The sequence below is a fragment of the Acanthaster planci genome, linkage group LG12 (assembly GCF_054643075.1).
Source record: "Acanthaster planci isolate LZ-2023a linkage group LG12, COTS_SCS, whole genome shotgun sequence".
Classification (NCBI taxonomy): Eukaryota; Metazoa; Echinodermata; class Asteroidea; order Valvatida; family Acanthasteridae; genus Acanthaster; species Acanthaster planci.
In genome coordinates this window covers 13,640,884-13,657,924 of record NC_141788.1, presented here as the reverse complement: position 1 = coordinate 13,657,924, position 17,041 = coordinate 13,640,884, and the positions used below count along the sequence as shown (strand labels likewise).

Genomic DNA, 17,041 nt, shown 5'->3' with positions numbered 1-17,041 from the left:
GCCATCATCCCCTGTGACCCTGGGTGTTGCTGCCCGTGGTAGTCATATGCAAACAGGATGGTTTGCTGTTTTGTTTGTGATTCTGAGACGGTTTTTGTGACCCTGCTCTATTTTGCATTGGAGTGTAGCCCTTTTTTTCAAAATCTCCGGCCAAAAATATTTTCAGAAGTAATTGGTTAAGCTAATAAAAATTTAAAAGAACACGAAAGATGAGTAAATGAGTTTTAATTTGATGTGTGTCTTGAACACCTGCAAAACTAAGCATTTTTCTTGTTTTTTGAAGTACGAGTAGTTATCACTTTGGCAGCTGGTCTGCAACGTTATGTCCACTAAAGTCTTGGCAGAGTTGCGCCCTCTATTAATGCGTTGTGCTAGCTTTGGCCGTGTCCGAAAAAACTGAGCTACGGCTGAAATAACGGGCATTTATGTAAGCCTCTAGCTAGAGGCTTGTGCATGTCCCGTTGACTTACGTGCAACTTCGGCCGTAGATGATTAATTCATGGAGGAAGGAATTTCCTCCATGATTAATTCGAGCAGGCTACCGAAAACCCCAAATCTGGCTTTGTTGGGGCACGGACCACGGTTGGGGGATCGAACCGCGAAATGAACACAAACAGGCGGTTTATTGATTGGAACTGGTATACTGCATTGTGCGATACAAACGAGATAAAAACGGGTACCATTGATGCATACCGACACCATGTACCAAAGCGACATCGTCAAGCGACTGACCTGACAGAAAATTTTAACAACTAACGCGAGTCAGTGCGGTGCATGTAGATGTTGTTTGGCCGTAGAACGATGCTACAGTAATGTATATTGTGAAAGGTAAATCGTTGATTCTTTTATCGTCTTCATAAATATGTAGGAAAAAATGTTACATCCTAACTCCACTTTCCTCAGTCATTATTGCTGGAAAGACACAAATCCTGGACTGAGAAACATTTACCGATGTTGTTTGGAAACAGAAAATTCTCTTCACTCCCCATAGGCTTTGTACATGTACACAACTGCTGAAGTGGAGTCAGGCTGTACATGTAACAATTTTTCCAGTAGGCCTATGAATTTTGGGCATTTTTTTTTAATTGAATTTGATACTGGGTGATCATGGGTGGTGATTATGTTCCATTGTTACCATTATTACCAGGGGCATTCAGTTGATCTAAATTAATTTAGCCTAAAATAATTAATAATAGGCCTGGCCCTAAATTTACTTAAGGGCTAGGCCCTAAGTGAATTTGCGGGCATGGCAGGTTTGGAAAATTTTTTTGGGAAAGAGTTCCATATAGGGACAGCACCAATTTTCCCGTGAAATGGTATAACAGCTGTCTGAATGTGATGAAGTCCACAAAAGAAAATTCTGAAGCATTTAAGAAACAACTCTTAGTCTTACTTCCAACAGTAGCTTTTTTCAGACAAGTCGCATACTAAATTGGGGGCATCAATACGATCAAGTGTTTTCCGTATATATGGAGCTCTTTACCTGTTTTGAAAAAGGGAAGTTGGTCTACACGTAAACCGTGTAAACAGGTACTTTGAGAACTCGAAGTCACTAACTTTGTGATACTCTTTGTGCCTTCGAGGTAAGAAGGTTTACATGGCGTCATAACACTATGCCGTTTTGGAATCAAATTTTTGTGGTGAAATGGTTTGCAGCCCTAAAAAAGCTATTAAACCAAATTTTCCCTTGTCAGCAAATCTGCTTGATCTATACCAGCTAAGAAGGGGATAATAGTAGTTTCAGAGCATGAGATGGAGTATTTTTGGAAAAACATGAGATTTTTGCTCACCAATTTCTCGCTTCCACCTGTTCCGTTCATGCCGTTCGCGTTTATCAGACTGCGCATGTGTTGAGCCCACCAATGACTGCACTTGTTCCACATCTTGGCTCGACCGTTTTCGGTGGCGTGGGATGACGTCTTGTGTTGTTTTCATCGTTGGACCGTCCTGGCTGCTGTTGTGACCTGGAAACACACATCGAGCGAGATGCGCGTCATGTGCTGCGCCGTGTGTGATGTTATCCCCCGCCATATGATTGCCGTATGGGGTACAAGATACATATACCCCTCAGCAAATGTGCGCAGAAAGACTTTTCAGTATCTTACCACGCAAATGAATGGTCGCTTGGGCAAAATTTTAGACCGGTTCCTAGTCTTTCCAAGTTTGTATTGTATACTACAAGACAAAACAAAACCAATTTGCAAAAGGCAATGAATTTTGGGTTTAGCTTTTTAGGTGTACCGGTACAGATGGCTAACTAAAAAATTTCTTCATCAATCTGCTAATGCAACTTGCATAATTTTTTTGTGCTCTTTCCAAAATAGCTTTGTAGAATGTAGCTCTCAGAATCTTTTCCAAATCTCCAGAGAATAGGATAACGTCATCCCAATGCTAATGTAATTTCATTTTGACACTGGCAGATGAAATGTTCAAGGTCTATTCCATGCATATTCCAGTTGGCTGATACGTGTATGTCCCTATGCACCATACATGTACGTAATTATGATCAACTATGATGTCCTGCATTATCTAGGCATATCCCACAATGGCACGTACATAAATTACAAGTTACTAACGCCAAATGTGTAAGCACCAAATAAAATTCACTCTCTACGAATACGGTTTCCTTTTGAGTGTAAAATCTTCAACACCTCACCCCACATGTTTTGTATATAAAGCAAGCATTTTATTCAAGTTTCATTCTCTTTTTAGGTGGTTGTCGCCAACAATTGATAACAATGGAATGCTCAGAGTCCAGTTGGCCGTTTGCCAACATGTAATCGGTGCAGCACATTTCTTGTGTCTAGGATGGTGACATTAAGTGTCAGATAAACAACTCCACTTTGTCAGGCCATCAGCAAAGATGCGCTTTCACTCCCATTGCCATGGTGCCAACATTCAGCTGTCTGAGGATGGCAACACAGCCACGCGTGTCAGTGGCTTCAGCCATGCCATTGTCTTTAGCAACGGACCCCTCGAACCAGGCCGGAGGGTGTCGTTTGAATTCTGCAAATACGAGACCTGCTGGAATGGTGCCTTACGAGCTGGGCTGACCAATCACAATCCAGACGGCTTAGATCCTGGTGCCTTACCCCAGTACCTCCTGCCCAATTTGACTGAATTGCCGGGTACCTGGGCCAAGTCCATCCCGGAAAGTAAGGCAAAGACAGAAAACCTCTTCTCTCTTTTCTACACAAGAGAGAGAGTTGTACAGTTTCTTATAAACAATGAGCATCTCCAGCAGTATCAGCTCCCTGAAGGGTCGGTTGACATTAAGAGACCAGTCTGGGTTATACTAGACCTACATGGATGGACGGTGTCTATACGATGCATTCAACCAAGTAAGTACACATACATGTGCATGTATGGACCTGTGGCACAGCTAGAAATTTGTTATACTTTTGTAAGCGTCTTTTCATAGGAGTAGTTCCCCTCCATAAATAGTTTTTGTTCAGAGTTTCCCTGTATTTTTTCTTTTAGTGTGCCCCCCTGTTTATGTATTTAAGCCCCAGCTTCCCCCTATATAGTGTTGGCACATGGTCTAGCCACATTCAGTGTGACAGATCAGCAGAGACCAGTCAACGTCACATGTATTGTTCCTCTTTAACTGGAGCGTGGTTTTCTGCTTGAGCCCTTTTCTGCTGGAAGTCAGTGATCGAAAGCCAAACTCTGCTCATTGGGTCCATTTTACATACTGTGTTGGGTTTTGGTTTTAGTCTTTAAAGTCCTTTAGGATTTTTGTATTTTTCCAGAACTTTTTCATTGATAAATTCTTTTTGTCCTTTTGTTGAAGTCAAGTATTGGTGTCTGAGTCCTTATTAATTCAGTTTCCTGCGACTTTTCCCTCAAAGATCCTTGGTTTAGTTAGAGTTGTTGTTTTGCGAGTTCCCCATAATGTGCCATTTTCTCCTGTTACAGACAGAAGGACCTCTCTTACTGTTGTTATACCCACAGTTCATCTCGCAGACTTTTTTTGGATTGAGGCTTTAACTTACACGTAGTTTCCACGGTACATGTACATACATGTACATGTACATGTACTTAGAACCTGCCTACCTTCAGTACTACCTTCTTGCTTGTATGTCCTGCAAATTCCATCACTGTGCAGAAAAACGACCATACATGTACATTCACTGTAGTTTCTTTGACTTTTCAAGGAACATAAAGTTACAGGTGAAGTAATGCCTCTCTAAATCCTGGAAAACCTTCAATTCTTGAAGTTCTTGACCAGTAGATTTTGATTAGAGCCAATTAAGGGGTAATTTTTTTTTTAATTTCACATCCCAGCCTCAAGTAATTTGATTTTGGGTATCAGTGTGGTAATAAAAATTCTAAAATGTTATTACATTTGAGTCACAAAAGTGTCATCTTTTGATCTTTGTTGGAAATTTAAAATTGTTTGAATTTTTGATGTGAAATTGTGAGTGTGTGAAGCAGCTTCATGTAAAGATACAACGTACCATTAAAGAACAATGCACTAAAAATGAAGAGTTTTTGAAACAAAGTTGTTTCCCAGTTGTGACCCAACTTAACAAAATGAGCCATACATGTATGTTGCCAGATAAAGGCCTTTGAGAGAATCTCTCCCTGTAAATCAGCAGGAACCGTCAACATTTTTCACCCACATAATATATATTTTTGATAAGGTTCCAACACGAGCACTTCACCAAAATAAATAAATTTAGCTCAGTTTGGTTTCTAATGAAGACTGAAACAAAATGGCCGTCAGCCTCATTTTGTGGGATCACGGTTGAACTGTTGTTTCTCTATTCCAGTACTAGTAAATGGTAGCCAGAATGGACAACTTTTTTCTTCCCTCCCTCAGTCCAAGATGATGTGCCTTCAGAAGTCCTGGCCAGGGGGCCTGAGGCTGCCGCTGCATTCCAAGTTGCTGCCAACTCTGGGACCAAGGCGGTCCATCGAACCCGCCTGATGATTGTTGGCCAAGCTGGTGCTGGAAAGACATACCTTAAGAAGGCTCTGCTTGGACAAAGGTAAAGAGAGCTTACCTCATTGGATTATTTTTATGATAAAACGTATCATTTACAATTAGCATGTAAATGTGCAGTAATAAAATGCAGCCCCTTGGGGCACTAGTTTCGTGTATTGGCAGCTAGAATGTGGAACAAACTGAGTTGATGTTGTTGCCGTTATTTGATTCTATCTGAATTTATGAGAATTTATGTAGGACTTGTATTGAGTACTGTCTTCATCATACAGTTGTAACTTTTGATGCATTTTGTAGAACTGACATCTTAAAACCGTGTAATTTAATTGGTTAGTTTCATGTGGGTGTGGCATAATTTGTTCTTGAAAAAAGCATTGGAGTTTGAGCTGCATGTACAATGTAAGGCTACATGTACAGTAGCTGTGGGTAGCAAGAAATGCTTATGCATTTCTAAAGCATGGTTGTGCTTTTTCGTCCTTTCCAAAATATCCTGAATATGTGATGCATGTCCAACAAATGCTTACCCACATACATGTAGTGGGCTGAAATTTGTTGGAGAAGGTGCCAAGAAATACAATTCCATTCACACATTTCAGCCTGGGGCTGGACTTCAATGTACATGTACGGTACCAGCAACAGGTTCATGTAGGTTTGATACCACGGTTATCTTCCGCTGTCTTTTCTCAAGGCAATTTGACAATCTCATTGCATTTGGTTTGTCTCAATGTATGGGATCATGTAAAATTCAAGTTTCCTTGAGTGTACCGGTCGCCTTCATGTATGATTGCAGCAGCATTAGCAATTCTGTTGAGCATTACACATGGCCATGCATATTAAAACATGCCTAAAAGTAGCCTTCCACGCATACTGCCATTTGTTACCAGGGACTGGTATTTTTCCTGTTTAAGGAATTGAGACCGTTCTTGTCACAGCTTTTTTCTAGGGATGTGGTCTGGGAACTGTCTCCACACAGGCACGCGTCATGCCACACACCAAATTTCACACATGGTAAAAATTAGTAGGAATCCTTAGTAAATGAAAGATACAGTTAAAGACCAACTCCAACGGTGTAGATTTTTCTCATATTGAATCCTATTTAGAGGATCCAAGTCTAATAAATACACGGTTTTGTGTTAATAAAACACAGTTTTTGTACCTATTTTTCCTGGGCGTCCAGTCTGCAGTTGTAAAAATGGACGTGTCGTCACGACTCATTAGTGTCTAATGAATATTGATTTCTGTGATGTACATGTATTACCGTGGATAGGAAATACCACAGTACGCGCGCTATATGCATCCATAGCACGCATAGCTGCGGACGACAGCACAAACTTGAAGAATGCTCTCATTCTTCGGAAACTCCAAGAATTTCAATCGCGGTTCTTTGGCAGAATTTCTAGTACGTGTACGTCCACCAAGACGCACGATTTGGGCATTATTGTAAGTCATGAAGAAAGGAGCACAAACTCTCAACCGAAAAGAGATAATGAGGCACAGTAGAACCTGCACACAGATCGATCCCTGACACGTGGTGCACGCACATGTAGCTCCATTTTCATATATATGTACGTTGGTAGCACAACCAGTCGTGCCACTGATACCAGTTTCAATGTTTTCTCTTGTGTAACATCATACAAATTTCGTTTCTCAACTGCGCCACCAGCGGTCAGATTGTGGAAATTTGTCATAAAACTCAAAGACAATGGTCAAAAGTTTCAGCAAAATTACAAAAAATACAGATGCAAAACATGACTTACTTTTTCTTTTTTACTTTGTTTTGTAAACAAGACATGATTTGGTAATGAATATACATGTATGATTTATTAAACACTAAATGCAATAAGAGTTTATTTTCAAAACTTTAAAAACAGTTGGAGTTGGTCTGTTCAAATGTGATCTCCGTTGGTGTTTGTACGTACATACATGTATGTATTTTCCATAAAGTGTATGTATTTTGAAGTCTCACTACTTGTATTTGTACATGTAGTAATTCAACAAAGTGTGCTTTTTCCTAATGATAGGGCAGGAATGTATACAAACATGTACTCGCATACAGTGGCTCATCACCTGATCACTGTGCTTGTCCATACTGATACTGGTACATGTACAATAAAATACATGTATCAATCCAGAGCTTTGATGTGGCCGTTGTAGTTGTAGGCCGTTGGCATAGTTCCCTGTGTTACTATGTCATGCAACTCACTACATGTAGTAATCCTTCTTTTAGTCAATGTCGTTTTGTCTTGTAAGTAATTGTAATCAAAGCGAATAAATTGTCTAGCCACATTTGAATGACATTGGAACAAACTACCGTAAGAAACTGGGCTCAAAGTCTGACATTGTGTTAGTGAGAATTTATTTCTTAAAAACTGGTCAAAGGCAAACGGAAAGTAGGCAAAAAGGAAAATGTGTCTCCCTTAAACAAAATTGAAAATAAACAAAGTAACCAATGTGGGTGGCATTCCAGGTGCAACCCGTGGATCCTTGAATCTATTACTGGTACGGTATGTTATTTTTATATATTTATTAAAGTTTCATCCTTTTATTCAGTAGCTGTTACACATACCAGTTCCTGTATCTATTCATCATGCCCATTCTCTTATTTTGCAGAGCAGTTTAGGGAAAAGTGTCCAAGTTGAATGGCAAACGTGACAGCAAGGTATTGGGAGCAATTTGGCCAGATAATGTGCACGTACTGCAGTGTAATCAGGGCAAGTGCACCAGATACAGTGCACAGGTCCTTAAGTGTATTGGGAGAAATTGTTGATGGTTCTAATTACACGTACATGTATGAGTGGTATACATTTACAGGAACACGTAGTATGGGACCCAGTTGGCCGATTCCTGTAAGGAGAGGGTTCCCCAGAATTCTTTAACCCTAACCACCAAGCATATTGTTTGGCTTACAGTACTCAGTACTACAAAATACTTAGTAATAGCCTGAGCCTGAAGGACCTAGCGCTACAGATTACTAATTCTGGCTAGGTTCCTTCCATTGTTACTGGTACAGAAAACAAAACCATGCATTCATAGTGCCTGAGCACTGTATGGTACCGGTACCTTGTCTTTTCTATTGTATTTTATGGCTTCAGAGAACAATGCAGTCATGTCCTCTTGCTAGTGGCAGCACTGACTACTACATTTTACTACAAGTAGTAATTTGTAGTATTATGTAGGGTTAGGGTTAATTATAACGAAAGCATGGCAGTCAAATATGTACGGTATTTTCCACAGCGTCCCTCACCCACTCTACTGCCAAGCTTCTGGATGGAAGGCTGTACTGGCACACTGGCTTCTCCTGCATTCGGCAATTAAAATTACATAGGACTACATGTACTTTACAACTTAAACTTTGTATTTGCAAGTACATGTAAGCAAAGTAAAGGGTGTTCATCTCTCTGAACTGTGTTGCCATTTACAGGGGCAGTTTTGGGTAATAAAATGGACAAAATGAAACCAGGTCCCCAAAATTGATGGTTGGGTTGCAGGTACATGGTACTCTGAATAGCCCTACAAATTACGGTATTTTTGTTTAGGTTTTTGTTTTTTGGTGCTATTTTGAAGGTAGGATGGGCTGGAAAGGATAGGTCAATGATAATCTAAAATGAAAAATGACATAGATCTTGCCAGTTCTTGTTTATTTATCTTAAAAATGTTAAATTTGTAGATTCTGTGTATTAGAATCTCATGATGGTCAAATTGTTGACCCTTTGTTAAATTTGAAATTTGATCTTGCTTCCTTTTCCCAAAGTGAAGTTGAATTACCATCAAACCTCAACATTACAGTCGTTCACTTACTGGGGTCAAGTACTTTGTTCTTTAGAGCAACTAAAAATTCAGAATAAATTTCCTTTTGGACTCAAAAAGCATCTTCTATAGGGCCTACTAGTTTATCATTGCTGAGATGTTCTTTCTGAATGAAAGCACACTCCCCAAAAATTAGCAAGAACATTTCTTGAGTGTGTTAATTGAAAACGCAGTACTCTACTCTGAACATGTGTGATGTAGAAATATACATGTACATGTAGTTCCACTATCCAATAAAATCTCTGTAAATTGCTATGGAGGTAATGATAAGCCTGCATGTAATTACCTGGTATCTTCCAATTTTAATGAAATTTTAACATGCTTTCAGGGGTGTGGACCAAGGTTGTTGTACGCAATAAAATATAGTGTAAGTGACATTACGCCATTGCATTAACTTCCATGAAATCGGCTGCATCTCTGTAGTGCTAGCACTAAAGAATGTGCATGATCCACAACTTGCACACCAGTATGGATTTGCACACAGTACCAGTGGTCTCATGTTGAATTCTTTGGTTGGTACGAGTACAGTACATGTACATACACAGTACATGAACATGTACTTTGGTTGCTTGATGTACTTGTGTAGTTCTTTTTGCCTTGCATAACATAAAATAGTAAGTGCCATGTGACTGGCTCTCATCCAATCAAGATACAGAATCTGTGGATGAGGTGTTATAAAACATTTGAATCTACAGTTGCATGAAATTTCAGAACTTGGAGGCATTTATCTGTATTTGGGTGGGAATTTTAATTGGGTGTTATATGAAACAAATGGTGAACGTTATGCATTCTTGCATTGGAAAGAATAATTCTGCCTTTGAGAGATAAAGTTATCCATTCCATTGACTGCCTCATGAAAATGCATGCACCTGTGTATGTGCACTAAATCTGTGAAATTTCGTTGCACGTTGCTGTAAGAAATACGGCCTTCCACCAAAAATTGGAAAGTGGATGGTTAAAGCAGACTGAGGAAAAAAGACAAAAACCTCCCAAAATCCAAAAACAAAACAAAATAGAGAAACTGTATTCATCTACACATCTGTGATTATTCATTTTACTGTAGGTGGCCTTCAGCTATGCTGTAAATGATTGCTCTTGATGAAACTGCTTGCATGCATTGTATGAATGCAGTGTTGGCACAACTGGTGTCTCCTCTTGGCAGCACCAGCCTGTTGTCATGGCAATGGATGCAGGCACTAATAATTGATAGCCCTGTAGATGCTTTCATAGTGATGCTCCACTGTATAAAAAAATATAAAGAACAACAATGCCCGCCCACTGGTAGGCCTTCACTGTACATGTATATTGTATGCAATACATGTGCTGAATGCCATTGTCAATCGATTGTTATTCTTCCTTTGTCAAATCTACAGGTAAAATATAGTTTCCTGGTTAATTTCGCTCTTCTTTCATTTCAAATTGCTTAAAAGAAAGTTTAAATTTGTCAAAGAGGGGTCACTCACCCAAAATGAATTGCAATGCTCTGAAAGTGAAATTTAGTAGTGTTATTTCGAAATTGGAATCAACATTTGGGCGAGTGACCATTCTTTAACAAAATTAGACCTTTTTTAGCAATATTAAATGAAAGAAGAGCAAAATTAACCTGGAAAACCTGTAATGAGAGGTACGTTTCGCATGTACATGTACTGTATTTACGTCTGAAAGTTTAATTTCCCATCTTTTCAAAATTAAACAAGAATAAAATGTTGAACTCTGTAATTGCTAAGATGTGTTTCTCAAAGTATCAAAATCAGTCACTGTCATTTGTTGCACAGATGGCCTTTTATTTTGGTACTGTTTATTGAACTCTCTTGTTTTATGGCAATGCGCTACAAATTTCCTCACTAAATTATTTATTTTAAGAAAAAAATGAAAAATGATTGGACAGTATAGCTTTGAAGTCATGCTGTATGCCTGACATATTGCATGTACTGATACATATATCATGTACATGTATATGGCACGTGTATTTGTTTCCCTCCTATAACTTAATGGTCCCCCCATTATTACCATAGCAACTGTTGAGTAAAAAATTAATTCATTCCTGTGCCTTTTGGCTTGACATACATGTACTTGGGGTGCATTTTTTATTTATAATTGAAATTAGTGGTGAAACGTGAAGCTGTTTGGAAGTTGTTTGCAGTGAGTAATACATTGTAACTGCAGGTGCATAATGTGTGAATTCAAGGGTCTTGCATTTTGCATGCAGGCTACATTTTACATGGGCTTGTCTGTTGGCATTGAGTGAAGCAATTATGGATTTATGAGTCCATCATTTAAGGCAGCAAGGAGGAAAATTTCTTCCAAATAATTGAGAGGAATGCTGTGTGTAAAATTGAAAGACTTGAATCTACTGGCAACCGTTAACTTTAATTTTTTGGTCACTTTCAACTAGTATTTGTTACATATAATTCAGTATTTGTTTACAGTATTAATTTTTAGGACAGAGCAGAATTTGCCATTTCCCTTGCTGTTTTTCTGTTGTAACCACATATTCTTTCTTCTTTTTTGGGGGAGGGGTGTTTATTTTGTTTGTTGTTTTTGGTTTATAAATGCAAACTCAGGGTACTTTCCATATGACTTGACTTACGTTTGCCTTGAAACAAATTCTCAAAATAACTTGGCATGCAAAACGAAGAGAAAAACAAGTTTGCGCTTGACATCTTTAATAGTTTTCTTGTGAAAATCTCTAAGTTTGGATGCATTGCGGCATTTTGGCACCAGTGAATTGCTTTTATCTGCAGCATTTTTAAAAGCCTTTATTTCTGTTTAACATAAAAAATTGAAAATTGGTCAACCTACTGTAACTAAGGCTGCATTTTAACTGCTAACCTTACTTTGAAGTTGCAGTAATGAAAAATTTATTCCGGATTCCTCTCCCCCCCCTCCCAGGCCCCTCGTCCTCGCCTTTTGGTTGAGAGATGGTCCCAAAAAACCCTAACTCTTTTTAGGTTAAATGAGTTGGGAATGTGTGTGCACTTCCCTGTAGACAAAATGGTAGGAGAGCTGTTGTTGAAGGCCTTGTTTGTGTCACACTAATCTGGATCATGATTAGTGATCCATGGTTAGTTTACATGTATGGACACCAAAAACCTGCCTAGTGGGTGGTGTAAACCAGCATTAGGATCACCGATTGAGATCTGGATCAATCTGAAATGAACAGGCCTAAGAATGCATTTTGATCCTCAAAATTGCATGTACATGCCAGAGGGAAGTGTCTTTGCTGAAGTTTGTGCAGTATGTACACTGTACAATGTGAGACCCGTGACTTTTCAGAAATGTGAAACTTTTTTATATGAGAGGTCATTAGCTTTGTGTCTTGAAAAGGTTTTTTAGTTTTCTACATTCTAAAAGTTAATAAAAATAACAGTTTACAGTCGACTCTCGTTAATACGAGGGCCTTGGGACTTTCAAAATTAGCTCATATTATCCGAACCTCGTCTTGCGTGAAACCTGCTGTTCCGCTTGTCGTATGTGTAATCGATCGACCGCATCGTTAAGCGTACATCATGTACATGTACAACTTCCTGTACATACATGTACATGTAGGCCTACATGTACTTTGCATGCACGTACGTGTGGTTTGGAATTTAATTTTAAAACAGTTTATGTTTATGAAAGTGAGAAGTAACTGTACTTTTTATGAATGAAGACTTGAAATAAAGAACAATAACATAATACAAGAACGGAGAAACCGGTCAAGTCGACTGACAAGTTGCCTTCAAAAACGCTTGTGCTAATTAAACGGATAACAATACATTTGCACGCAGCTAGGGCCCCCAAAATGCTCGTCTTAAACGGAATCTCGTAACACGCGAGCTTGTATTATGGATTTTTTTCCTCATAGGAATGTGCATACATGTAATTCAGTCGGGACCGGCAAATACACTCGTCTTAACCGGAGTCTCGTCTTACCCGAGCTCATATTACCGAGAGTCGACTGTACACATATTGTCGGTTTTAAAGATACATGTACATGTACCGTTACCTGCACTGGGACTTTTTAAAGTAATTAACCCTAACCCTACATAATACTACAAATTACTACTTGTAGTAAAATGTAGCACTGAGCGCTGCCGCTTGTAAGAGGACAAGACTTTATTGTTCTGTGAAGCCATAAGATGCAGTAGATAAGACAATGTACATGTACCATACAGTGCTGTGGCACTATGAATGCATGGCTTTAATGTTCTCTGTACAAGTAACAATGGAAGTAACCTAGCCAGAAGTAGTAATCTGTAGCGCTAGGTCCTTCAGGCTCAGACTACTACTTAGTATTTTGTAGTACTGAGTACTGTAAACCAAACAATATGCTTGGCAGTTACACGTGTAGGGTTAACCCCTAGTTATTAGGGCCTTTTTATTAGAGCATGTCCTCAATCCCCCAAATCCTCCAATTGCCCAACTTCAAAATTGCATTCATCCTCAATCCTCCAAAATCCTCCGTAGCCCTAGTTTGGTTTTTGAGGATTGGGGGAGGTTTGGGTACATCAGGTTGGTTGCTGGGCTGAAGCTGTTTTTTTGCAGAGTTGGCTAATGGCTTTACTTTTGTAATAAACATAGCAGACATGTGCCTTTGTTTTAACAAAATGCAGTTATTGTGTAATTTATGACCAGCAGTAGTGAACAATGGAACACACTGTCTTTAGGTAAATGTACTGTACATGTACATGTACAGTATTTTATAAACAGTATAATGCATGAGCATATGCACCAATAAGTGACTGATTTTTAGTACTTCATTCACCATTCATCCTCAATCCTCTAAAATCCTCCAGCTTTTAAATCGGCATTCACCCTCAGTCCGATGAAATCCTCCATGCTTCAACACCTTTCATCCTCAATCCTCCAAAATCCTCCAATGTTCAGATCGTCATTCATCCTCAATCCTCCAAACCACCCGGAGGATTTTTGGAGAATTGAGGTGGGTTAGGGTTAATACATGTACCTCTTTTGTATTATTCCAATTGTGAATCGATTGTAACCTTGACCCTGCTGGCATACTATGCAACCACACCGGTAGTTGCAGGGTATTGAAAAAATGACAGTACATGATAAATTACATATACATGTACCGGTACCATGGTTAACTGAATATGGAGTGCTAGTACACTGTACCGGTAGGCGTCCCACATTTCTAAGTGAAGTGGGATAAACTCTGAATAAATCTAACACAAAGTAAAACTCAAAAAGTGGCCCCAGTGACTTACAAATGTACATGTACATGTATGACTCATTTTTACAGGTCTAGCAGATCACATACATGTACATGTACAAGTAAAGAAACCGTTTTATGTGGAATCTACAGGTTATGTGGTGTAGCAATAAAGATTGTTGTTTAGACATCTGCATCACTGTATACATATGTGTACATCAGTCTTTCCTTTTAAAGGAGCATAATAAAAAAAAATCGGGCCCCTAAGGAAATGTAAGGGCACTTAAAAATAACGAACGATATGACAAACAGTGGATAACATCACCAAAAAGGACTGTGATTTGTTTGTAACTTACGATTTCACATTTATCCCGCCGCAACTTTTATACGTACCGGTAGGCTTACATGTACCGGTATATTTCGATCATTACATTGCCAGCGCGGCCTGCTTTCAGACCAGCCAGCCAGCCCTGCACGCATGTGTAGGATGCATGCTGTCTTTGTACATATGCTTGCATGTGCATGTATGTCGCGCGCAGTTTCGCTGTACATGGTACAATCTGTTACATGTTTTCATTGGTCAGTATCGGTTTTCAGTGACAAGAGAGCCAATCAGTATTGATCTTCTTTACGGGGTGCTTTTAAAGCAGAAAGCGCGGTGTGCCATGAAGTTTTGGTCATCATGAAAATGTTGCTCCCTGCATACATGTACATACTTGTTCATGTACAGGGTGTGGGCTCATTGAATTCGCGTAGGAAACCCCCAGTGTCAGACCATAATCATACGTAAACATTGTCACATTCGCATGTGGGTGCACCCGTGTTGGTTTGACATTTTCCTATTTTGATTTGACTGAACAAAGCTGAAGTGTAGTTTAAACTTTCAAATCCCCTCCAGGTTTTTTTAAGAGATTCTCAAATCGGGATGCAAAAGGTTCACTTCCACTTTTATTTACATGTAAATTAAAGGGACACGTACATGACGTATAACAGTGTTGAATTGTAGGTTGAAACTTACATGTAACGTTAGTTAGTCAGGCTTAAATAGTTGATGTTTAATTCACAAGTATAAAAATTCTGGGTCAAATGAAAAACAAGCACTGGGACGATGTATGTATGGCAAACATGTGTCGCAAACCCATTTCTAACTGAACTAAAACTGAATTAATTTTAAAAATTGCCCCAAGAACATGACAGGGTGTCCCAGAAAAAACCAAGCCCTGAGGAAAGGGGTTAATATGCCCAAACCATGAGATATGATTATAATGTATAAGGATCTCCGCAAAGTAGAAGCAGTATTCTTTCTAATGAAACCTTGATGGTATCCCTCCTGTCATGCATGACTGAACACCATTGTCTTGAAAACGAAGCATCCGAACTCAGTTGTAACACTTTGGATAAACCAGTGAATGAGGTTGCCCTCTGTTATGCTTGTCCTGGATAAGAGATCACGGGCACACCAATTATTACATAATTCACAATTAATTATGCACCAACACCTTCTGCATGTCCGCCTTCCCTTTCAATGCAGAGTTCACAAAGGCGGCGCATGTCAGCAATTTATAGCTCTCCTGGATTTTCTTAAAATGAAGAACTGTGTAAATGTACATGTATATCAATGAAGTGTTTCAAACAGGTGATTGTTGGTGGACTTGAATGTTCATTGTAACAGGAACTTCTTCCTGTCTTGTTTTGTTAGCTGTTTTGAGGAGGAAATACCCACAGGAGGTCTTGATACTACACAGCTGTGTCACATTATGACTCAAGATGGTACTAGTAGTCCTGTGTGGCAGCAACAACGACAGGAGAAAAGTGACCAAGAGAAAGGTAAATGGTGTACTGGTACAGACCAGTGGGGATTTGAGGAGTCACTTTATGTACGTACACATGCATTGTATTCCTATCAAATCATGTACATGTATTGCAAAGATACATATACATGTATATTACACTTGACTAATTCAAAATGTGGGTTTCAAGTTTTTTGCTGTTTGGTATATGTGTTTGTCATTAGACCCAACCTACACCGCCGACATACTTGTCTTTCATGTTTGCATTTGCATCCATGGTTTACCCGCATTCTTTGCAGATACGACTGCTGAAATAGAAGAGGAGTATGCACAGGCCATTGCTGCCAACATCGCTCATGAGCTCCTGAGGCGAAGAGGCCAGGAGAAGGACAGCATCAGCAAAGGCAGGACAGAGGACAACAGTACCCAGGCACCGGTAGGAGATGACACCATTGAAGACATACATGTAGAGAAAGGCAGTCAAGAGGCAATTAGCCGGGAGGAGAGACGAGACGAGCCAAGGAGGGAAGACGAAGATAAACAAGAACCGGAAATCATCAGCGACTTAGAGGTGACGGACTCTAACAGGATGTCGGAGGTAAAGCATGGTAGACACAGGGCTTTTGGTTGAGTCTGAGATGACTTACACGTATTTCAAGCACCACTTGACTGTATATGTGGCATGCTCTTCATAAAAGGGACCCAAATACAACTCTGGATGTCATTTTTCAAAACTTCTTAAAGAGTGACTTTGATCATGTAAAATACAAATTAGCACCTTCAGATTTATAAAAATGATTATATGGGGATAAATAGGCAAAATATGTACTTATGGTGGACATTTGGTTGGCTACCAGCCCCACTCAAATGGCGTTGAATTCATTTAAAGTTTTACTTCAAAGTGTTTGCACCAGAGGACTTGATTTCAAAACTTTTCTCAACAGCAAGGAGAATTCAGTATATTTTTTGACTGATATATTTAAAGCACCTGAGAAATACATGTAATTAAACAAAAAGCCATGAAAAAAGAGCACAAAATTGACGGAAAATGATGAGAAAAGTTTGGCTCTCTTCATTCTCTTACCGTTGATATTCACTCTCACTATACCAGCATATCTACCAGGTCTTATACCTTTCAACCACCGAAAATAATCTTTAAGTTTGGCTGCATAAAAATACAATATGTTCGTTGCGAACGTCATATTTGACAGAATTTTGATGACGTTCGAGAATTTTGACCAAAAATGTATAACGTTCGAGAATGCCGAAAATGCTGTTACATGTAGTGCTTGAAAATTCCATGCACGATGTTCATTTTGCCGTTTATTTTGGAGATATCCC

At 39.2% G+C, this 17,041-nt stretch overlaps 1 protein-coding gene across 2 annotated transcripts in view; it reads left to right on the top strand.

Annotated features, from left to right (window-relative positions):
* Positions 1-536: 536 nt before the first annotated feature.
* The window catches only part of LOC110987214 (uncharacterized), a 46,327-nt gene continuing 29,822 nt past the window's right edge, over positions 537-17,041 (top strand). The window contains exons 1-5 of one of the 2 annotated variants that reach the window (XM_022249753.2): positions 537-828; positions 2,713-3,341; positions 4,826-4,994; positions 15,610-15,737; positions 16,000-16,298. In XM_022249753.2, coding sequence (XP_022105445.2) covers positions 2,864-3,341; positions 4,826-4,994; positions 15,610-15,737; positions 16,000-16,298 — 1,074 coding nt within the window. In that variant the 5' untranslated portion in view covers positions 537-828; positions 2,713-2,863. The remainder of the gene's footprint in view (positions 829-2,712; positions 3,342-4,825; positions 4,995-15,609; positions 15,738-15,999; positions 16,299-17,041) is intronic. The other variant, XM_022249754.2, reaches the window with a different exon arrangement.